Source organism: Tiliqua scincoides, chromosome 5, assembly GCF_035046505.1.
Source record: "Tiliqua scincoides isolate rTilSci1 chromosome 5, rTilSci1.hap2, whole genome shotgun sequence".
NCBI classification, from domain to species: domain Eukaryota; kingdom Metazoa; phylum Chordata; class Lepidosauria; order Squamata; family Scincidae; genus Tiliqua; species Tiliqua scincoides.
Window position 1 is genome coordinate 122,677,637 of NC_089825.1, and position 24,589 is coordinate 122,702,225.

Below are 24,589 nucleotides of genomic sequence, written 5' to 3' on the forward strand. Positions count from 1 at the left end.
CATGTCTTGAGGTACTCCACCTTCTCTCCAGCAGAGACAGAGGATTTCATGCAGCTCAGTGACGATGATCTCTTTGCAGCACTTTAGGACATCAGCAGGGATGCTGTCTTTTCCAGATCCCAAACCTCCACTGCCTTGTGGTTACATCCAGTTGTGGAAAAGGCTTCAGGAGTATCCTACCTACCACTTGGTGAATTAGTGCTATGAATGAAAGTGAGCCTTCAGACAAGTCAGCTTCCAGGAATCATAATCAATCCTGATCTTAAATACATAAAAGGAACAATTAGACTGGGCAAAAGTACTGCAATGTTCGTAAGTCCAGATCAAGGCACATCATCAAGAAAATATATGAATGAAATTTAAGTAGCCATTTCTTTCACCTATGAAAACCTATGTGCCTCCATAGGTATTTCAGATTAAAATTCCCTGTATGTTTTGAAATGATGCAGTTATGTCTCCTGGGGCCATGAGAGGGGGGCGCAGGGGGTAAATTGTACCCAGGCCCAGAGTCAAAAGGAAGCCCAGGAGCCAAAGGAAAGGGCTCCCTGCTGGGCAGGGTGAGCTCCCTGTGGGAGAGAGGCATGCTGCTTTGCCCTGAATAGGCGGGAAGATGGGACACTGGAAAGGGGACAGGGCTGCATGGTTGGAGAAGGATCCAGGTCTGCTTTGACTTCCAAGCTGGAGCGTTTGAATTCCGACCTATGCAAAATAACAGCACGAGCCTGCTGTGTAAATGGAACCGATGGCTGATTGTGGCTTGGGTTTGAAGCCTCAACTGATGATGTCACTTCTGGCAATGACATCACATCCAGGTTAATGACATCACTTCGGGTGGGTCCATTCTAAAAAGTGAGCCCTGGTGCTGAAAAGTGTGAGAAGCACAAGGTGAGATGTGTGTTTTAATTTGTTTAAATCATAAACCGCTTTGGTATCCTTTCCAAGGGGATTGGCTGAAGGGGGATCTGTAAATGTAGGACATACATTTTGCAGAGCAGCCTTCTAGGTGGCTCACTAGCTCCTTTTTTTCCTGGGCCATGGAGCTCACTGGGTAACCTTGAGCCATCCTGACACCAGCTCCAAACCGAGCCTACCTCACAAGGTTGTTGTGAGGATAAAAAAAGGGGGGGATATAATCTTGCCCTGAAACACTTGGAGGAAGAACTAGATACAAAATGGATATGAAAGCTGCACTGGTTCCACTGCTGCCTGCTGTTGCAGCTATTTACTGGCTGACACCAGCACAGCAGGCAGCAATCCAATCAGTGCAGCTCTGCACAGCTCCACACGGGATGCGAAGGGTTAATCACCACAGCGGGACCTCGAACCCGCGATTATTGGAAGCTGAGGGACTTAGGGGCGGGGCTTAGCACAAGATCAAAGGCGCCGCTCCGAGGAGGTGATTGGCCGTTCCTTGAGCCAAGGGGCGTGGCAAGTCGGAGCCGAAGGGCGTGGCGCGACGGGACTGAGGGGAAAGGGGAGGGCCGTCGCGTCAGTGGAATGTTTTGGGTGCGGCGCTTCCGGGTTGAGCTCACGACGTCCCAGCCCAACCCAGAGGCGCTGCGGCCTGCACAACGCTAGCGGGCGAGATGTGCGCATGCGCCCGCGAGGACCCTCGCAGCCGCAGCTCGCCGTGAGGCGCATGCGCAGTAGTCCCCGCTCTGGTTTTGCTCCCCAGGCGAGCGCATGCGCAGTGTGGTCGGGCGGTGTCGGTTCCGGGTAAAAGCAGCGCTAGGAGCGGCTGCGGGAGCTTCTTGATCGGATCGGCCATGGCGGCAGCGGCGGCGACAGCGGCTCCGGGCGGGGCAGGGGCCGTGCCCGTCCCGGGAGCGCCGAGGCTGGGCGTGGAGACGGTGAAGGGGCAGGTGTTCGACGTGGGGCCGCGCTACACGGACCTGCAGTACATCGGCGAGGGCGCCTACGGCATGGTCTGGTGAGCAAGCGGCGCGGGATGGTCCTGCCCGGCCGCCGTACTCATGTCAAGAGGGAGAGCAGCCTGGGCCGGATTGGGCCCGCGTGGTCACCGTTCCGGTCCTCTTGACCACAGTTCTGCCATGTTGGTGCACAACTGCTAAGCCCCCACCCCAGTGCCTGAGCTTCTCTCCTCTGGGTGGCTCTCTGGTCCCCATAGGCTCCCCACTGATCTCAGGGAAGCTCCTCCCTGCCCCTTGCATCCCCAGGCGCCCCCTGGTGGGTGCTGCACCTTGTGGGTGCTGTCCTGTCACCCCACTGCTTTGTGCCCCAGGAGACAAACCCCTGCATGCGCTGTCCCTGCTAGGCAGCTCTTGTGCTGTGGCCAACCCCTCCCAGGGATTGGCCCCTGCAGGCCGCTATCTCCCTCCGTGTGCCAATATTTGCCACCCAGCTTGCCAACGCCCATGCTGCCCGGTGCCTCACTGGCGCCACTTAAAAAGTCTGTTCTCAGAATGCAGTCCTATACTCTTTAAACGTGTGCTTGGAGGGCAAGAAGGCTGGCGGTTGGCACGCCACTCTTTTCCAGTGTTATCAACAAAGCTACACCTGATGGACTTCTCCTTGCCATGGACCTCTGAGCCCCACAGGAGTCTGCTGAGTCAGGGGCTGGCGAGCCTTTCTTTACCTGCCAAGACCTTTCTTCATATAACTGTTAAATGGCCCAGGAATGGGGAGGATGGTGCAACTCCACTCCCTGTTTGGCTTGTTGGCACCACTACCTCTCTCCTGGTACCTTCAGGCTAGATGATTTTGCCAGCGTTAAGTGCTATATTTTTGCTTACTAATCCTAGTTGCTCACAATATGTACATGCTTCTACAGCACTGATGGTGTCCATGGACCATAGGTGGCCCGCGAGACCCTGAGAAGTGGTCCATGTGGTCTAGGGGGGAATCACTTTGATGATTTCCACTGTTTCACCAAGCAAGCAATCTGTGGACCATCTAAGAGGGTAGAGAATGGACTGCCCATAACCACAGCCACTGAAGTGCCAGCTGTGGCTGGTCCACTCTCCATCCTCTCAGATAGTCTGTGCAACCGCTTGGAAAACAGACCACCAGAAAGGGTGGAGACCAAACCACCAACAGCCGCATGTGGTTCACAACAATTCCAATTTTTACTCAGTGGTCCGCAGGCTCTTAAAGGTTGAGAACCACTGGTCTACAGCATTGGCATTAATATGAGGCTAGACCTCTTAAGGCCTTCTAGACTGCCATATGTGCAGTTTTCTTTTTAATGCATTTCCAAGTAAAATGTTCTTTGCAATACCCCAACATATCAATCTTGCCACTGTGCTGTGTCTGCAGCTTGGGTCTGGTAAATGAGCCACTATATGTGCTCTAATACCTATTGCATTCAAAACTTTTTAATTCTAAAATATTTCTTTGCCTTACTAAGCACCTATTCTCACTTGGCTGATGCTGCTCTTATGCTATATGTTTTAAGGCCGTTTGATCACATTACCTAGTGTCACACAGCCCAATCCTCTCCACATTTACCTGAGAGTAAGCCCCATTGACTGTAATGGAGCTTACTTCTGAGTAGGCATGCATAGGATTGGGCTCTTAATGCTTTAGGTCTAGTAGTCTTGTCGATAACCAATATATTTATCAACTTTGTAGTAGATTGTGTTAACAGTTGGGACTTCAAAATGCTTGTGGTATGAACAATAATGAATAATCACTAAATCTGCTGTTTAACCTTACTTGGGATGTCTGTATTTTCATTGTCTGGGTTCAAAGGTGGGTATACTCTGAGGAATTTCTGATCAGTTTTCTTGGTAGTTGTTCCCCCCCCCTCCAAAGCAGATGCTGTTCTGAACTATCAAATGGCTTTCTTCAAAGGGGCGATGGAAGGTAAAATTGTTTTGTCAGTCTGAATAAAGATTAGAGAGAGTTTAGAATAGAGATTAGAGAGATTATTAGAGAGAGTCCAGGTATGTGCACCAACCTGGAGGTCCCTGCTCATCATCTGTTCTTAACTTCCTCTCCTTGCAGCTCTGCCTATGACCATGTGAACAAGATCCGGGCTGCCATCAAAAAGATCAGTCCATTTGAGCACCAGACCTATTGCCAACGCACACTGAGAGAAATCAAGATCCTCTTGCGCTTCAAGCATGAGAATGTCATTGGCATCAATGACATTCTGCGTGCGCCGACCATTGATCAGATGCGTGATGTGTATCCTTACAGACAGCAGTTGTCTTTTCCAGGCTTGGAAGGATACCTGCATGAATGCTGAGAATGTGGGTGCCATGTTGTGATTTGTGTTTGGCCCCTTCCCCCTCTCTTGGCTCCCCCCATGAAGTTTCAGCAGACACAAAACATAATGACATGCAGTAGGATTGCCAGGAATAAATTATGCTAGCATCTGGGCTGGCTCCTTGGGCCTTCCAGGCACAGCTCCAGGTGTTGTACTGATAATGATTTGAGTCTAAGAAACCATCTTCTCTTGTATCCTGTTAGGCAGATCTTGAGTGTTCTTTCATTGGCACCTCTGTGTCAATCCACTGAATGTAAGAATCCTCTTACGTTCAAGGCATGTACAAAGGCAGTCTTTGGTACCCCATGACAGTGGAGGCCCCTTCGCCTAGAGACAGACCAAAAGTGTTGTTAAGCCCTCTCTGTGTGGATTGGCTTTTAACAGCTTGTGTTAGGACATGAGAAACATGTGAGGAGTTTGGCTGCTGTCTTGGTTCACCTGAATGTGCACACTTATTCCATTTTGCCCAAAGATGCTGCCTTCCACATATGTGAAAGTTGTTTTCTTTGACTACTGCCTTTTCCTCCCTTCTCCTGGAGGGGGTGCTGTGCTTCTCTTTCTGCAGATACATAGTACAGGATTTGATGGAGACTGATCTCTATAAGCTGCTGAAGACCCAGCAGCTCAGCAATGATCACATCTGCTATTTTCTCTATCAGATTCTCCGAGGGCTGAAATATATTCACTCTGCCAATGTGCTTCACCGAGACCTGAAGCCCAGCAACCTTCTCATCAACACCACATGTGACCTAAAGGTGGACTTCAGCATCTCTTGCTAGACACTCTACTTCCCCCTTCCATCTGAATCTAGCCTCTCTGCTGCATTTGGCAACCTGCTTAAACATGTGTCCACTCTGGGCTTATCATATTTAACCCATACCTTCGTTCCTTCTATATTTGCAGATCTGTGACTTTGGCCTGGCCCGGATTGCTGATCCAGACCATGATCACACAGGTTTCTTGACAGAATATGTTGCCACTCGCTGGTATCGTGCCCCTGAAATCATGCTTAATTCCAAGGTAAGATGCTTAGGTTTGCAGATAGCCTGTAAGCTAACAAAGGAGTCAGTAAACACAAGAAAGCCAAGTCTTCAAATTAGTTGGGAGTGAGGTTTTCTGACTTCTCTGGAAGAAAAGAGTACAACAGCTATGCTGACAACACAAAGGCTGTTTGCTCAAACCTGACTGCATAGCTTATCAGGTGAATCCTTATCCCTTTGTCATTGTGTTGCTCACTATGCTAAATAAACTCTCCAAGCCTGCAGCATAATACATAAGTCTTCTTTGTTTCATACCCTATATTTGTCCAGGTTCTTATATTAGCCTGGAGGTGAGTTATGTTCCATGCTAACGCAGGTTGTGAGAATGCTACTGCTTTGTGTAGAGTTTTGAGTGATCTTCCATCTCCCCCCATCTCCCTGCTCTCCCTTCACCTTTCAAAACTGAGTTCATGTTGTTGCCATGCTATGTCTCCTCCTCCTCTCCTTCCAGTCGGCCTGGAGGGAAAGAGGGAGGCAGAATGGCAGGCTATGAGTGTATACTGATTGGCTGCTATTGGGGGGGAAAAGAAGAATACCAGCCACTGTCTTGGTTTCCCCTTTTTGCCTGCTAGGCTCATGAAGCAAATTCAGCAAATCCAGCAAAGTAGAGATTGAAGGTGGGTCCGACTCCACTGTAGAATCTCTGTGGGTTAAATTACCAGGCTTGTGCAGCGATGTAATACTGGGGGCGTGCTATCGTCCTCCAGACCAGAAATCGGATGGGGACCTTGAAATGAGGAAACAGATCAGGGAGGTGTATCTGGTGTGCTCCCTGGGGCATTTGGTGGGCCGCTGTGAGATACAGGAAGCTGGACTAGATGGGCCTATGGCCTGATCCAGTGGGGCTGTTCTTATGTTCTTATGAGGTGACAAGGAGGGACAGGGTTGTAATCATGGGGGACTTCAATTATCCTCATATTGACTGGGTCAATTTGTGTTCTGGTCACGATAAGGAAACCAGATTTCTTGACGTGCTAAATGACTGTGGCTTAGAGCAGCTAGTCACGGAGCCCACCAGAGGACAGGTGACTCTGGATTTAATATTGTGCGGTATGCAGGACCTGGTTAGAGATGTAAACGTTACTGAGCCATTGGGGAACAGTGATCATGCTGCGATCCGTTTTGACATGCACGTTGGGGGAAGAATACCAGGCAAATCTCTAACAAAAACCCTTGACTTCCGACGGGCAGACTTCCCCCAAATGAGGAGGCTGGTTAGAAGGAGGTTGAAAGGGAGGGTAAAAAGAGTCCAGTCTCTCCAGAGTGCATGGAGGCTGCTTAAAACAACAGTAATAAAGGCCCAGCAGAGGTGTATACCGCAAAGAAAGAAGGGTTCCACTAAATCCAGGAGAGTGCCCGCATGGCTAACCAGCCAAGTTAGAGAGGCTGTGAAGGGCAAGGAAGCTTCCTTCCGTAAATGGAAGTCTTGCCCTAATGAGGAGAATAAAAAGGAACATAAACTGTGGCAAAAGAAATGTAAGAAGGTGATACGGGAGGCCAAGCGAGACTATGAGGAACGCATGGCCAGCAACATTAAGGGGAATAATAAAAGCTTCTTCAAATATGTTAGAAGCAGGAAACCCGCCAGAGAAGCGGTTGGCCCTCTGGATGGTGAGGGAGGGAAAGGGGAGATAAAAGGAGACTTAGAGATGGCAGAGAAATTAAATGAGTTCTTTGCATCTGTCTTCACGGCAGAAGACCTTGGGCAGATACCGCTGCCCGAACGGCCCCTCCTGACTGAGGAGTTAAGTCAGATAGAGGTTAAAAGAGAAGATGTTTCAAACCTCATTGATAAATTAAAGATCAATAAGTCACCGGGCCCTGATGGCATCCACCCAAGAGTTATTAAGGAATTGAAGAATGAAGTTGCAGATCTCTTGACTAAGGTATGCAACTTGTCCCTCAAAACAACCACGGTGCCAGAAGATTGGAGGATAGCAAATGTCACGCCTATTTTTAAAAAGGGAAAGATGGGGGACCCGGGAAACTATAGGCCGGTCAGCCTAACATCCATACCGGGTAAGATGGTGGAATGCCTCATCAAAGATAGGATCTCAAAACACATAGATGAACAGGCCTTGCTGAGGGAGAGTCAGCATGGCTTCTGTAAGGGTAAGTCTTGCCTCATGAACCTTATAGAATTCTTTGAAAAGGTCAATAGGCATGTGGATTTGGGAGAACCCGTGGACATTATATACCTGGACTTTCAGAAGGCGTTTGACATGGTCCCTCACCAAAGGCTACTGAAAAAACTCCACAGTCAGGGAATTAGAGGACAGGTCCTCTCGTGGATTGAGAACTGGTTGGAGGCCAGGAAGCAGAGAGTGGGTGTCAATGGGCAATTTTCACAATGGAGAGAGGTGAAAAGCGGTGTGCCCCAAGGATCTGTCCTGGGACTGGTGTTTTTCAACCTCTTCATAAATGATCTGGAGACAGGGTTGAGCAGTGAAGTGGCTAAGTTTGCAGATGACACCAAACTTTTCCGAGGGGTGAAGACCAGAAGTGATTGTGAGGAGCTCCAGGAGGATCTCTCCAGACTGGCAGAATGGGCAGCAAAATGGCAGATGCGCTTCAATGTCAGTAAGTGTAAAGTCATGCACATTGGGGCAAAAAATCAAAACTTTAGATATAGGCTGATGGGTTCTGAGCTGTCTGTGACAGATCAGGAGAGAGATCTTGGGGTGGTGTTGGACAGGTCGATGAAAGTGTCGACCCAATGTGCGGCGGCAGTGAAGAAGGCCAATTCTATGCTTGGGATCATTAGGAAGGGTATTGAGAACAAAACGGCTAGTATTATAATGCCGTTGTACAAATCTATGGTAAGGCCACACCTGGAGTATTGTGTCCAGTTCTGGTCACCGCATCTCAAAAAAGACATAGTGGAAATGGAAAAGGTGCAAAAGAGAGCGACTAAGATGATTACGGGGCTGGGGCACCTTCCTTATGAGGAAAGCCTAAGGCGTTTGGGCCTCTTCAGACTAGAAAAGAGACGCCTGAGGGGGGACATGATTGAGACATACAAAATTATGCAGGGGATGGACAGAGTGGATAGGGAGATGCTCTTTACACTCTCACATAATACCAGAACCAGGGGACATCCACTAAAATTGAGTGTTGGGCGGGTTAGGACAGACAAAAGAAAATATTTCTTTACTCAGCGTGTGGTCGGTCTGTGGAACTCCTTGCACAGGATGTGGTGCTGGCGTCTAGCCTAAACGCCTTTAAAAGGGGATTGGACAAGTTTCTGGAGGAAAAATCCATTATGGGGTACAAGCCATGATGTGTATGCGCAACCTCCTGATTTTAGAAATGGGTTATGTCAGAATGCCAGGTGCAAGGGAGGGCACCAGGATGAGGTCTCTTGTTATCTGGTGTGCTCCCTGGGGCATTTGGTGGGCCGCTGTGAGATACAGGAAGCTGGACTAGATGGACCTATGGCCTGATCCAGTGGGGCTGTTCTTATGAAGGTAAACTGTGTTGCACCCCAATCCTGGAGTTTGGGCTAGCTCTTAAGCCCTTGGCAGCTCTAGCCCTCTTGCTGTGAAACTCTTCCTTCAGCTTTGATTTTTGCCCCTTTATACTCCAACTTCCATGTTGTACTTTCTGCCTTTTTCCCACCTTCCTTTCATTTCTTGAGCAACTGCTGCTACCTCCCTTGATACAGTAGTTTACACATGCAGAAGAATTGGGATAGTAGACTGGACTGATCCAATTTGAAGTGCAGGTGGGTGAGTTGTAGGTTTTCAGTGCTTTTCTACGTTAATTAGTCCCTGCAAACGGGGGAAAATGGATAAAGGGCTGTACTAGAATCTTCCACCTTGATGTGGTGATTTTCTATTTTCAGGGAGTATGTTTATGAGGGAACATTTGAAAATGTTGCAGTCCATTATACAAACTGATTTTGCTTCATGTGTAGACCCAGCCTTAAGATATTTTAAGTCCTCTTGCACTTCACATCATTGGAAGCTAGAATGAGAGAGGAGAGAATTTCCGGAGTACTGTTTACCAACTTCACAGTTAAATTGCATTATGAAGGATAAAAACTTGCATTGAAAGCTTAATTTTCATTCCACCAAATGGCCACTGTACTTGCAGAAAATAACACTTGAAGTCAATTGAGAGGTTGTTGTGCTTGACCAAAATCAGGCAGGGAAGGCTAAAGGAGCTCAAGATCCTGAGTTTTTTTTTCTCTTCTCCCCCGCATCAGGGCTACACCAAATCCATTGATATATGGTCTGTGGGCTGCATCCTGGCTGAGATGCTGTCAAACCGGCCCATTTTTCCTGGCAAGCACTACCTGGACCAGCTCAACCACATTCTGGGTAAGTGGGAGACCTCTTGATTTCTAGACCTACTGCCTTTTCAGTGCCTGAGACCGCCCCCTTCATAGGTTTGGAGCCTGTTTGTCCTCTCTCTAGGTATTCTGGGTTCTCCATCTCAAGATGATCTGAACTGCATCATCAACATGAAGGCTCGCAACTATCTCCAGTCTCTGCCCCAAAAGTCCAAGGTTCCCTGGGCCAAACTGTTCCCCAAGGCTGATCCCAAAGGTAAGGAAGAGTTCAACCACCTGCCCTCCCCCATGGCTTATTGTGAACAGCTGTCCTCTTGTATCCAAATGTTCATCACTGTGTATTAATATAGCCTATGCCATACATCTACAACTTCTTCCAACCAGGGACATGTCCTTAATCTCAACTTGCAGTGAAAATACCCGTTCTTGTTGCTTTGTGCTCCTTATCAGTGTATATATTAGTCCTTTTTGCATTTGATTCACTTAGTATGTGCCTTATAATTTTCTCCTTTCTGCTAAATAATAGAACTGTCATCTTCTCAAACTACTTGCAAAACTCTTCTGTGAATATGACCACCTGATCTATGCCATCTACCTTTGCTTCTGGTGGGCAAAACCAATATGCTTGTGTGCTGACTTCTGAAAATAGTTGGCTATTCTCTTTAAGACTTTGGAAACAAATGAGACTTAGGGCCCAATCCTATCCCAGCCTCTGCACTGCAGTACAGCAGCACCTAAATGGCTGCTGCAGTGTTCTGAAGGGCTGGGGAAGCAGCCAGATGACTCCTTCGAATAAGGAAACTTTGATTTCTTTATCCTGTGTAGAGCACTGGCAGCCCTGATAGAGCTGCAGCAGCTCTTAAGCTGGCACAGGATACCTGTGTCGGGCTCGGAAGGGGAAATCAGATTTGGCAGCACTTTCTGCCCCACCCCCCTCCAGGGTCCTCCCCCACCTTGAAATGCTTTCTACTGCTCGGCAGGAGACTTATTGCACTCCTTGTTGTCGTGCCAGCACGGAGGCCAGGATTGACTGGTGTTGGCCTCTTTGCCAGTGCCAATAGTTGCCCAGCTGCTGCAATGTGCCTTACAGCATGTTTGTGACTAGCTGCTGGTGCTGCCCCAACGTTGGATCGGGCTGCTCATTGCTGACAGAAGACAGTTACGTATGACAAAGTGAAAATGTGTAATAGTTGCTTGAATATAGTTTTACCATAATTTAACATATGGTGTGAGATGGCTTAATGTCTCTGCAAAAATATATCCTTGGAATAAAACACATAACACCATCTTTGTCACTTTTCCTCCTGTGGGGGGAATGAAGTATGTGGAAAAAATAAAAATGTTGAAGAACCTCTACCAAAGGCCAAAGTTCACTATTTCTCTCTGCTTACACCTATGACCAAATAAACCTGTTAGAACACACTACTGTCTTGATAAACTTTCTGTTTCTATCTGCTGATACTTCTATTTTTTCCCAGCTCTGGACCTGTTGGACAAAATGTTGACCTTTAACCCCAACAAGCGCATCACAGTGGAGGAATCGCTCGCCCATCCTTACCTAGAGCAGTACTATGACCCATCAGATGAGGTACTGGTTGCTTTGAGAGTGAAGATTATTTGATGGGGAGAAGGAGCATGGTTGAGTGAATTAGATTTGGTGGGATGGGGAAGGGAGGGAGTTGGGAACCAGGATGCCTCAGTTCTAGCTCTGTCTTTGTCATATACTAGCCTGTAGCTGAGGAGCCATTCACTTTTAACATGGAACTGGATGACCTACCCAAAGAGAAGCTGAAAGAACTAATATTTGAGGAGACAGCACGATTCCAGCCTGGCTACCAAGGACCCTGAGGGGCTGTTTGGACCAACGGTGAGTATAGCTTTCACTCTCCAGGGGGCAGAGATCTCAGTCTGGTTTTAATGGAGCCTTTTCATTTAGAGATGCAGGTGTGATGCCCAGGTAGATTATCCAGAACACTATCTATGCACACCAGGGTCAATAGTACTTGCTGTAGTGTTTGTTGGTACCAGTATTTATAAAGGACCTAGGCGATCACAGGCTGGCCAGCTTAACAGGTACAGCTTAACCAGCTGGTAATCTGGTAGAAAGCATAATTAAAAAATACAATTAAGCGTATAGAAGAATGAGGCCTGCTGAAAGAGAATCGGCATGGTTTCTGCAAAGGTAAGGCCTCACTAACCTTCTAAAGTTCTTTGAAGTAGAAAGAGGCGATCCAGTCGACAATTGTATACATGGACTTTGAAAAAAACCTTTGACAAAGTCCCTAACCAAAGACTCTTGAGTGAACTTGGCAGTCATGGAAAGGGAGGACAGCTCCTTTTATGGGTTGGCAACTGGTTAAAGAACAGGAAGGATAGAGTAAAAAGAAATGGATAATTTTTATATTGGAGGGAGAAAAATGTGATGTTCCTCCAAGGATCCACATTTGGACTGGATCTTGTTCATAAATTACCTGGAGTTAGGTGGCCAGGTTTACAGGTGGGATCTTGATTATTTTGGCTGGTAAAAACCAAAGCAGATTATGAAGAGCTTCAAAAGGTCCTGAAAGAGCTTCAAGGACCTGAAAGGTCCTGAAGAGCTTCAAAAGGTTCATCCAGCCTGGGTGAATTGGGCAATCATATGGCCTATGTCAGTTTCTCAACATTTTGTTCCCCACTGTACCACTTCACATGGTCCACCTACTGGAAGTACCATCAGAAATAACTGGCGATTACGTCGTCGCCAGTTATTTCTGAATTGGGAGGTCAGACTCAACGCAACAAAGAACAGTAAGAGGCTTAGAGCAGACGGTGAGGGGGCTTTTCTGAGCTAATGCCGGAGCTCTGCCTGCTGAGCTGAGCTTCCTATTTCTTGCATTGCTGGTTTCACTTCTAGGTGGTGGGAATCTGGTGGTCCCATGAGTAACACTAGTCACCTTCACCAGTACCATGGTTGAGAAACACTGCCCTATATTCAGTGTCAATATGGGTAAAGTAATGTGCACTGGGACAAAAAATCCCAACTTCACATATATACTAATATACTTTGTCACTAAGCTGTCAGTGACAAACCAGGGAATATTTTGGAGGGTAGTGTTGTAGATTTTAATCTGCTCTTGTATCCTTTTTAATGATTTTACTCTTATGGTTTTATCTGTTGTATTTAATGTTGTACACACCTTGAGTATAGGAAAGGCAGTATAAATAAAACTGTTCATCCAATAAAACGGTTTGGCAGGAGATCTAAGGTTGACAAAAGGAGGGGTGACTTCCACAGACGATGTGCTGTGTGTCTTTATTGATTTTTTTGGTGATGACACTAGCTTTGATTGCTTTCAAAGCTGTTTGGGGGTAAGGGCTGTCAATGGCTACAGATCATGATGGCTATGTTCTGCTCCCAGGTTCCGCAGCAGTTGCCTCTGAATGCCAGTCTCTGGGAGGAAGTTTGACATTCTTATCTGTGGGCTTCCCAAAGGCAGCTGGTGGACTCACTGTGGGAAACAGGGTTCTGAACTAGGTGTGCTGTTGACCTGATCCAATAGGACTTTTATGATTCTTCTGTAGTGTGTTTTCAGAAGCGAGAAACTGCTCATGCAGCTTAGATACGTTAGGATGAGGAACGTGATTTATGTCGTCAAAGAACTGGGAAAAGACCCTGCCTTACAGTGTTAACATGCCTTGGGAAAGTTTGGAACTCATGGAAATTTCCCACACATTGGACCCAGTCAATTTTTGGTCATCTTATGCGATGAAATGGTATGGACTTTTGTGGTGCTGTCTGGGAGAGTGCTCTGCTTGGACAGTTGACATGAAAGTGACTATAGAGCCATTTTGTGTTGTCTGGATGATCATATGGATGCAATAGGCATTCATTCAAATACCCAAATGTTACTATTTTTTGTAACATCTTTTGTAACAAGATCCCAAAGGATCTCCTCTGTGGAGAACTCGTGCAAGGAAAGCGCCCTACAGGTAGACCACAGCTGCGATACAAGTACATCTGCAAGAGGGATCTGAAGGCCTTAGGAGTGGACCTCAACAAGTGGGAAACCCTGGCCTCTGAGCAGCCTGCTTGGAGGCAGGCTGTGCAGCATGGCCTTTCCCAGTTTGAAGAGACACTTGGCCAACAGTCTGAGGCAAAGAAGGAAGGCCCATAGCCAGGGAGACAGACCAGGGACAAACTGTACTTGCTCCCGATTGTCAACTCCTGGATTGGCCTTTTCAGCCACACTAGACACTGTGCCAGAACCACCTTTCAGAGCGCGATACCATAGTCTTTCGAGACTGAAAGTTGCCAATACTATACTATTTTTTGTGAAGCAGGAGGAGAGAATAGCTTTTGGGGGGATTTTCAGGACTATGTTAATATGTAGTAGTGAAAATATCAAGAGACACACTTAAGTGGATGCAAGGTTGTGGCTTTGGTTTTGGTTTCTAGCAATTGGTCAGTAGATTCCTGGTAATTCAATGAACATTGTAGTTACGAAGGGCCCACTGTATTTAATTCCTTATCTATAGCCTCGGCATCTGCAGATGTGAGCCCATGGCTGGAGGACCTTGGAGGACCTCCTGGATGCAACTGGAACTAGAAGGGCCTACTTCCAGTCCCAGGAGGCCTCAGAAGACCTGGATGTAACAGATCCCCTATAGATATTGAGGGCCCACTATATTGCTGTATGATACCTGAGGATACCAATTGTATTTGGCAATAATCTTCACAGGGTTCTTTTTTCTTACAGGTCTCTACTTCACCAGGAGATGATTTGGGACTATCCAGCTCCCCTACTGGATTTTTGAGGGGAGCACAGGATTCAGGGGGTACCGATTTGGGGGTGCCCCTGTTGATTTGCTGTACAACTGCGCTTTGCTACGTGGCTGTGAACCCTGGTAACCCATCTCTGGACCCCCTTAATGTGATGTGTCGGGGTGAGACCCTGGTGCCCAGGTTGGGGACAAGGAGGGGCTGTTGCCTGCCCCTACAGGAAGGAAAAGAAATTGGTTCCTTCTCCCACCACCCTTCACCCCCTTCAATGAGATGAAAGGGGAGTGTCATCTTTTTTGGCATTTTATTGTCTTTGTTAACGAGTTAATAAACTAATCCTGATTTTTTTAACAGGGCCACTTTCTGATCCCTTGGGCATTATTAGCAAGGGGAGTTGGACATGACATACTGGCTCCTGGATTCTTCCTCCTATAATCAATTGAAGCCTGCTACCTTTTCAAATGAGGAACAGAATCCAAGGGTTCTGGGGCCTCCTCTTTCCTACATCACTCCTCAGAATCCAGGAGTCTGGCTCCTCCCTGCTCAAATGGAGGGCATGTCTTTGCTAGTTATTGACTTTTGGTCAGTGCCATTTTGAAATTCCTATAGTATATATCTGACCTTGGCCATCACAGTGAACAACATCTGGTAAGCAGTGTGGGTAAAATTCTTGCAGTGCTGAAAAGGGTGTCTGGTTGAAGGGGGGAAACAATCTCCCCTTCAACCTCACTGTGGTGTTCAAAAAGCTGTGCAAAGGAAGGTTATCGACCCCATCTGCTTCCTCTAGCTGGAGAAGGCAGGGTTTGTGGTTGTCTGTCTCTCCCTTTTTTCCATTTTTGCATCTGATAAATGGAGCTATTGCATATGCAGACTCAAGAACCCAATTGGTTTCTCAACAAAGGCACAGCACTTTGTTGTCTTGCTGCTACAGACTAACATGGCTGCCCTCTAATTTTCCCTCCTTGGTGATTTTTTTTTAACGGTGTGCAGATTTTAACCCCAGTCTCCATCATGCAAAACTAAACTCCAAAAGGAGCAGGGTCTGCAGCTACCTGCAAACATGAATTTAAAAGGGAGGGAGAGGCTGGGAAGATGACGGACGGTCACATCTGTGCGTCCTGAGAGGACAACCCAGTTGCTCTGTAACAACCCAACCATGTGGGTGGAGGAGGTATTTAAAGTATGCGAGTGCTAAACAGAGCAGGTGCTTAGACTGAAGTTTGCTCAAGTAGTGGGAATGAAACCCAACTGAGGGAGTCTGTGGGAGCTCCAGTTCTTGGATGGACTAACGGCCTGATTATGTCCATCCATCTGGGTGTGTCATTTTTGGGTACCAATTAGGATGAGCAAGACTGCCAGAAACTTTGGGTTCTAAAAGATGGAAATTTTATTAAGCAGAAAAACAGGAGCATGGGATGTTTCTGGCTGGATGAGAAGGAAACCTCTCTGCCCTGCCAACATTGCCTGTTTAGGGCCTAGCTGTGGCTACATTGGTGGGCTTTCTCCTCACAGTGGGTGTAACATTTTCAGGGAACATGAAGGGAATTAATGCCTCCCTATCCCCTCCTGCTTTGAATTGTATAAAGACCCTGAAATAAATCATTCCTTCAACACCTGGTTCTGTGCTTTATTTTGGAGAGGGTGAAGGAGAATCAACTGCTGCTGGTAGGCACAGCTCAAGTTTTAAACTGTTTTTTAAAAAATCTGCAGCCCACTGTCACTGAAAACATCCAGAAGGAAATCTGGCTCAAAGTCTTTGTGTAGCTGGCTTCAAAACTGGTTTGTAAGCGAAGGTGTCCTTCAGAAAAATTCAAAGTTTCAGTGGGGACTAGATAACAATGGACTAGGTCCATTGGTTGAGGCACCTGCTTGAGACATGGGGGAGGGGTGCTGGGTTTGTAGTTCAGTTGCTGATCGTGAAGGGAAGGTGTTGCTGATCGTGAAGGGAAGGAAGCAGCCTGTGATGCAAGGTACAGAAGCGGTGTCAAGACAGGATAGCCTGACTTGGTGGCTGTGGCTGGTCGCTGATACGCCTTGGCTGTTGGTACAATGTAGAGGTGCTTGAGAATGGTCGATCAGTTGTTCTAAGCAACCATAGGACTGTCAATCTATGTGCCAGCTAAATACTTTCAAGATTATGAAAGAATTGGTAAACATTCCATCTTTTAGCCCCAATTGGTGTTGTGCAAACCTAGAACCAACCTGGCAGGCTGGCACACACCCTACACTTCAAATACTGCCCTGGATTTCATTGCCTGGCATTCTGGCATAGGTTATCTCTATTTAGCAATCAATATTTACTTGATAATCCTGATAAGGGAGGCTGCTTAACAAGAGAAATAGGAGGAAGAGACCTGGCCCTTTTATTGTTTTGCATTGTATAGTTGGTGCTGTTCTCACAGGTAGAGGATGGCAGCAACACATCCATGCAAATAAGAGTTGGTAAGTCGTCCTATGTCTCCTGCTGCAGCTGTTCTTGGGGGAAGGGGTGGCTTGTCGTAGGGGGTGTGAGAATAACCCTGGTAAGAAAATCCTCATTGCCAGTTTATATGGCGTGGCATATGACCATTTCAATTGCCTTAGAAAAAAATGTGTTGTCAAATCTAATTGTCATGAATAGCAGCTACCTCTGGTAGATCAGGTGTATATGCTGGCAATATACTGATTCATTTGTGGTTGGTTTTGTTCGGTGTGTTTTCACAGTTGTAAGCTGCCTTGGGTGCCTTTACTGAAAGGAAGGTAGGATAGAAATCCATTAAACATTTAGCATATTTTAGAAATCTAAAAGCACAGGAATGCCATGCTGGCCAATTAGCAAGAATGTGGAGTCTACTGCCTAAGGGGTAGCTATGAGTCCAAGAACCCTCTCAAATAGGGTTGAAGCGTAATCTAGGCATGCAAGTTAAGGCTGTAGGAGAAGCTTTAGGTTTATTTTATCTAGACCAGGGGTACCCAAACCCCAGCCCTGGGGCCACTTGCTGCCCTCAAGGCCTCTCAATGCGGCCCTCAGGGAGCCCACAGTCTCCAATGAGCCTCTGGCCCTCCGGAGATTTGTTGGAGCCTGCACTGGCACAGTGCAACTGCTCTCAGCGTGAAGGTGACTGACCTCTCATGTGAGCTGTGGGATGAGGGCTTCCTCCACAGCTTGCTGTTTCACAACTGTGATGCAGTAGTGGCAGCAAAGGCCAGCCTTGCTTTGTGCACGGCCTTTTATAGGCCTTGAGCTATTTCACGACCTTCATTCATATAAGTTCATCTTTAATATATTCATTTATGTAAACTTAATTTACATTTAAAATTTGAATAAATTTACATAATTCTTTTTTCCCCTGGCCCCTGACACAGTGTCAGAGAGATGATGTGGCCCTCCTGCCAAAAACTTTGGACACCCCTGATCTAGACTATGAACATTTTGGGCACATTTTGAAACAGGGCAATAAGCCACTAGTTACTTGCCATGTTATTAGTGGCAAGCAGCTGTTTAACATGAACCTGATTTAATATGAGCAGAACTATGCTACAGAAAAGCACATCTACATAGCTTTTATTTGATTTCTAAAAAACAGGGTGGGGGTACTTCTGTGGCACACCATGTTTCAAGCTTGGACATCACTGTAGCAACGACCCTGTCCCTCATGATCACCACCTATGACAATGGAAGCAGCAGAACCTCTAAGGGACTGGGAGTAGGCTTGTTGGGGTGGAGGCAGACTTGATAAATGAACAGTTTTATAATCAAACATACAGGCCTTGACCCTTATCAAATAATTCCTGTAGGCAGGCAGGCTGCTTGACTGGTTTGAGTTGAAGAAAGCTCAGGTCACTTGGCTTTTAGGAAGATTTATTCCTTTGCCATTGGATACTTTATAGTGCCACCTGCTAGATGTAGATACGGTTCTCATGGATGATGGCTTAACCTGTTGTGGAAGTTTGGGATTAATTTCTGTGGTTATGGTTTTGCAGGGCCCTGCCTGCAACTGTTTTTATTCACTGCCAGTTATCCTAGAAGAGGTATCGGTGTATATATCATGATGTGGGTGAGAGAAATCAGTCATCCATCACTTTAGCCTTAGGGGGGGTGTTAATCAGTAATTCAGGTTACTATGCCTGCATCAGAGTTTCTCTCCTACCCACTTTTCATCATCCCACGTATCTGTTGCCAAACCCCAGGAACTTATCCTCATAACAAAAAGAGAGAGGTTCTACTACCTAACTCTAGTCAACTTTTCCACTGACATTAGATGGGATTTTTCCTCCCTGATTCTGTACCACCCCATCTCTACATCTGGGCACCTCAACTTTGCATCCTGCATAAAGGCCTGTGTAGTCAGCAATGGACACAGTGTCGGCTATGTTAACATGTGAGGCATTAGCACAAGCATTACAGGAAATGAGGCTGACACCAGGAATGGCTTATCTTGTAACCTTCCCCACCAAAGTGACTGTGTGCCAGATGCCTTTGTGGGGTGCTTTCCTGTTGTGCACCTCATTTCCAGCTGATGGGAGGTGACTGTCTTGTGCAATTGATGAGTAGAGCTCCCAGTTTCAGAGTGACTTTTTGAAAGACTGAATCAGGAAGTGGTTTGTGGCTGGAACACCCTAGAATTTCTTTTTGGTAGGGAATTTTTACCTCTTTAATCTTTGGAGAACCTTTCAGGCTTGGTTATATACACCAGCCTTTAGTGAAGATTAGAACAGAAGTCCTTAAGAGATCAGGACAAAAGACTACATGTAAATCATCAGAGGCCATTTCTGCCCAATGTCGCATATATGAAGCAGGGATCAAAAGTGTACACCTGTGGGCTGGGCAGAAATGGGTTATTAAGCACAGAGCTCCTTCCAGAAAGTCACTAAACGTAGACATCTTTTAGAAGACCTTTAGTCTGAGCCTCACTTTTGACTTCTGAGGCTAACGGTTGGCTTTTCTTCTCTGTTAATTACACACATACTTTATATGTACATCTTTTTATTGGTGGACACACACCTCAAGCTTTCAGTATGGGGGTGGATTAGAAATGTAATCAGATATTGTATTATGTAAGCAGTGGCACTAATAATGCATCACGGGGAGAGAGAGCCTCAAAACAAAGAGAGGAAATTAGCACAAAAGTGTTTGTAGGGCACCTGAAACAGCAGCGTGAACAAGTTGAGTGACTCACTTCAGCAAACAGCTGTGTGTATGTATGTACATGTGTACAGATACAGATCAAACCCGCAGCATGAGCAGTTGCATAGCTTGTGCTTTTTCAGAGCTTCTCAGCTTTTTGAAAGTTCAAAGCTACTTTCTGATTTCTCCTGATTGCTGGTGTAACAGTGCATGAGACTGGCTCAAATTCCACTTGTGCCATGAAACAGCTAGGGGGCCTGATGTGTTTCTGCTCTGAGCTCTCACATAGGGCATTAATAATGACCTACCTTGCAGGATCATTCTAAAGACTGTGTTGTCATCTTGACAGTTAAAGCTGTGACAGTAAATATAGCCTGCCTGCTTGGGGAAAAAAACCAGGAATCCACAGAGCAAGTTAATGATCTAAAACCAGTATATCTCTGAATGCTCCATCTTTGCTCTAGGAAGGAAAAGGGACAGGGTGAGACGGAGTCTGCTTACATTTCATGGCTTCTGTCCAGCATACATTTGACCTTATCCAAAATATTTAAAAATCACCAAAGAGCCCAGACAGATTCTTTGCCCATTCTCATGAAACCAAACCAGGATACTGGTGAACAGCGAGAGGAGGGACATCATAGCAAGTGAATAAGCAGCATGGTTGAAACTGAAAAGGCTATTTTATGTTTTTGGAGATTTTTATCTTGCCTCATGCAAAGGTCTTGGGCCAGCAGCAGCAGCAGCACACATTAAAGCAAACTGAGAGGCTGTTACAGGAAGGATGGTTCCCATACTTATCACCTATTAAAGACAAACCAAACTTTCAGCAAAAAAGTCAACATTTTAATTTCTCTCCCTTTAACTAAATACCTTGACTGCTTTCTGTCTTCCATTCATATCAATTTTTGATACCCTGAGAGTAAGGTCTCCCATACCTACTAGCTTCTTATGCTGTGAAAGTGTTTTGCCTTCTATCCCCTGTGTTTTCTTGTTAAATGTTCCTTATTGTTTCAATGAGACAAAGATTGTTTTTTTAATTCTTCAAATCTTTATTAAAGGAATCAAAAGCAGGAAATGTTATATATGCTACAATCAACCTGTCCTGGTTTATAGGCTGACTATGCACACATGCGCGCACACACACAGAGCGCGCTCCCAGAGATCTCTCAGCAGTTCCGGAAGATATTTAACTAAGTTAGGTGTATGAAACATTTTGGACATTATGTGAATACTTTATAGCACTGATGATATATCTGTCAGGCTGGCAGAACAAACAGACCATGTATTACAAGCAATAATATCTCTACCCATCAGGCACCACCTGTGGGAATGCAGTAAAAAGAGACTCCACTTTTTACTTTCTTTAACCACCAGAAGAGTATGCAAAGTTGAGTTAAAGTGCATGGGGGTAATTGATCCAGGTTAAATAGTCTTGAATACTTAATAAAAAAAACAAAACCCCAACACACATGGGAGGAAGATGTGTTGCAATACGGCATGTAATATTCAGGAATAGCAGAACTACCTTGCAGGATTAGGCCAAAGATACAGCGCCCAGCACTCTGCTTCAAACTCCCAAAGAAGCACTTTAAGGGGGCAAGATGGTGATATTCTCTGTTCATTCTTAGTTCTCAAAATCATATTTTATTAACAGGCCTAGCCTGTGTTTTTAGGGGGCTGCCACTCACTGCATCTGTTTGTCTCTCTTCTCCTTAAATTCCTTGCCCCATTTGAAAGGCTTGCCCCCAAAGGCTGAGAAGTAAATCAGAAAATGCCTCATTTGAAACTTGCCTCTGCCATGAATTCACTTCTTGGTCACTATTGTCTCAGTCTTGCCCTGCCATCTGTAATAGGAGATAATAAAAGTGTGCGCTGTCCTAGATAGTAGTTGTAAGAAATATAACCTTTATAAAGTGCTTTGAGTATTTATATAAACGCTAAGTGTCCTTTTGTTGTTATAACAAGACATGATCGTTACTGCCTTCAAAGGTGTTTAAAACAATTATATGGCAGGCAGGCAGGCCTATCAATGGTAACAGACCATAATTGGTAAGAACCTCCATGTTCAGAGGCAGTCTACCTTTGATTACCAGGTGTGATCAAGCCAAGCAATTCTTATTATGTCGCAGGCTATTATTTTCTGACCTTTCAGATCTGAAATGGTTGACAAATCCTAAAAATATATATATTGGTAATGCTCTCTACGCCAGCACTCCAAGGTTACAAGCACTCAGTCTCATAAGATGATGAAGCTGTAACCAAGCAACAAATGCAAACCTCAGAACAAGGTCTCCAAGAAGTGTTATCCTTCACACTTCATTTGCTTATGCTTGTTATAGGTTGCACAACAGAGCAAACTAGAAGAAAACACACGCACACACTCTTCTCTAAGCACAAGCAGAATCTATGCAACATTTGATAGGCATAATGCCAGACTGCTATTGGATAGGTGCACCATCTTTATTGCCACTGCTGGGGCAATACACGGCAGTGCTCTCTTGTGTGGCCGGTCATTTTGCCAGATTGAGGAGGTGAGGACAGATATAAATGGGAAAAAAGCAGGCAAAAATACATATAAATAATTTGCCCCCTAGTTACCAGGCAGCTGCAACTGGGGACTGCTATTTGATGGGTTTCCCTGGCAACCAAAGGTTTTCCTCTTCTCCCCATGGACTTGGCAATACTCAGGCTGGAAGAGATATGACCAAGGCAAGATAACTGCAGTGAGGACATGGGGAGGAACACTAGTGCTAGTGGCAAAGGGGTGGGGGTGGGAGCCAAAGTGCAGGAACAGACTAATCAAGATATGGGAGGAGAGTGCTATACTTGAACAGGTTTGAGAAGCAGGTGGAGGAATGATAAAGTGGGTGTGAGGAGGTAGCAAAAAGTTGCAGCTGCTAATTCTGTACCCACAAAAAAATAATGGCACCCCAAGCAAGGTCCCACTAGCACATCCTTAATATGGGGGGGGGGCATGGCTCACGAGTGAAAAAAGCACTCTTTAAAATACACTTAATTCAGACCATTTAAGTCTTAGCTTATTAAGGTCCAATCTGATCTGGAGGACGTGCCAAGATCACATAGACACCGGAGCGACATCCATCATAGTCTAAGCCCTGCCAGCAAAGGCACGGGAGGAGGGAAGACAGCGGAGGCTGAGACATGTCCTGCTGCGCAAGCAGCTCAGCAACCATGACGCTACAGTACTTGGACATCATCACCAGCTGCAGTGCCTGCACCACAAGGTCCTGGTGACCAAACTGTGCCTGTGTGGTGGACATCTGGCAACAGAGTGACACTGCACAGACCCACCCACCAGACCCCAAAGCTGCCTACCAAGCCCACGCTTTCCAATAATCTATGCTGTGACTTATATTGGCTGGCTTCTCTGGCAGCTGAAAGCTGCTGGCTGGAGGCTGGGTAGGAGGGTATGGCATGTATCTCGACGCTGTTGGCTTGCTCCTCAAGTCTCCTAGCTGGCTGCTTGGGCACCCTGAGTCTGCTGGACCCCCTTTCCTTACTGGGGGGGGGGCTACAGTGCAGAGGATCAGCCCCCTATGGCTCAGTAGTGGCTCTTCAAAGCAAGGGTTCAGGTAAGCATTTGACCAGCATGTTCAATGGCTGGGGTCCCAGGTATTCCCTGCTCTTGGCCATGGTAGTGGGTGGGTGGTTGAGTGAGCCAATGTGTTCATAGAGGGGGACCCATTGGGTAATAGTGAGGGGGGTCTGTGTGTGGGGGACAGGTGGACATGGGGTGGAATTCTGGCCTTTGTTCATTGCTGCATGAGGTTCCCTCCCCCCCTTGCTTAACAGTGTGGGGTGCAGGTAAGGGGGATGACAGGAGTTGCTCTCTTCTCTTGTTCACTTCTCCATTGCTCCCTATGGGGTTCCTCTTACCTATGCCAGGTCTGCCATTGGCACAGCATTCTCCTGGTGTCTGGAGCATGACTGTCAACTGAAGAAGAAATTTGAATCTGGCATCCATCAACTTCTCCTCGTCTCACCCACATCCTCCCTGTTTTGGCCCCTCTGCCACAGGGGTTGCATTAGTGTCCAGCCTGTGTCCACATTACTATGGCATGGTATTTTCTTGCCATTGCACCAGTGTCTGTGATGTTATGCCAGTGGATCTCATGAATAGGATTGGGCCTCTAGCTGCTTAGATATTACAAAGGTTGATACAAAAGCAACGCCTCCTATTTTTTTTTTTTTTTTAAACCTGGCACTGCATAATGTTGTGAGTTTGACAGGGTGTTCACTAGATGTGTCTAGTTTCACCAAAAAGAGTGGCAAGGTGGTATGTCACATGAGTGAGGCACAGTTCAAATTGGTGAATGTTTCAGATACTCGTATAAAACAAAGGGGCTGTGATTGAACTGAATTCCTCACCACGGAAGAAATCAATCCAATTGAGATCCATACCACTTTGAGCACCAGAAAAGTGGCATATAAAGCTTTAAAATAAATGATGCAAAATAGCACATTTTTACAGGACACTTCTTCAGGTTAGGGTAATTGGCAACCCTAATTACCCTGAATGATGCTGCCCAGCAGTTTCACGTACAAAATAAAAAGTACATAGGAAGAAACTCATAGGACACCTCTCACAGGAAGTAAAGCTGATGAATTCCACCTTATAGAACCTTTCTCCCAGGAAGGATCAGTACCATCACAAAGCAATGTGATACCCTAACCTCAAGAATACCTAAGAAAATAATATAAAGCCACACTTTCAAAAGGCACTGAGAAGTCTAGAAGAATCAACAGGATCGCCCCACTCTGGTCATCAGTCATAGCAACCAAATCAGTTTCTCTCCCAAACTGGTCTGAAACAGATTGAAATTGATCCAGGTAATCTGCTTTATCTGAGAACATACGGAGCTGTCCAATCATCATCCTCTCAATTACATTGTCCCATAGAAGGCAAAATGAAGATCAGCCTATAAGTAATAAATTCAGTAATGATTTAAGAGTGTCCTCCTTTAAGGTAGCAGATATATGTCCCCAAACAACCGTGCACTGTCCACTAAACATCAGATATTCTCCCTTGGCTAACTTACCAGCCAGAATGGGCAACGAGCATATAATGAGACAGACTTCTCCAAGGATCTTGTCAGCATCCTCTAATGAAATTAAGTGAAATGCATCCAAGCCATTA

The 24,589-nt window shown here is 46.1% G+C and overlaps 1 protein-coding gene across 1 annotated transcript; it reads left to right on the forward strand.

The window, feature by feature from the left end:
• The first annotated feature begins 1,668 nt into the window (after nt 1–1,668).
• MAPK3 (mitogen-activated protein kinase 3) lies at nt 1,669–15,935 on the forward strand. The gene is made up of 9 exons (XM_066627102.1): nt 1,669–1,930; nt 3,967–4,149; nt 4,797–4,986; nt 5,135–5,251; nt 9,479–9,593; nt 9,690–9,821; nt 11,044–11,153; nt 11,294–11,432; nt 14,302–15,935. The coding sequence occupies exons 1-8, from the start codon at nt 1,767–1,769 to the stop codon at nt 11,411–11,413; spliced, it is 1,131 nt and encodes a 376-aa protein (XP_066483199.1). The 5' UTR covers nt 1,669–1,766; the 3' UTR covers nt 11,414–11,432; nt 14,302–15,935.
• Nucleotides 15,936–24,589: the final 8,654 nt, after the last annotated feature.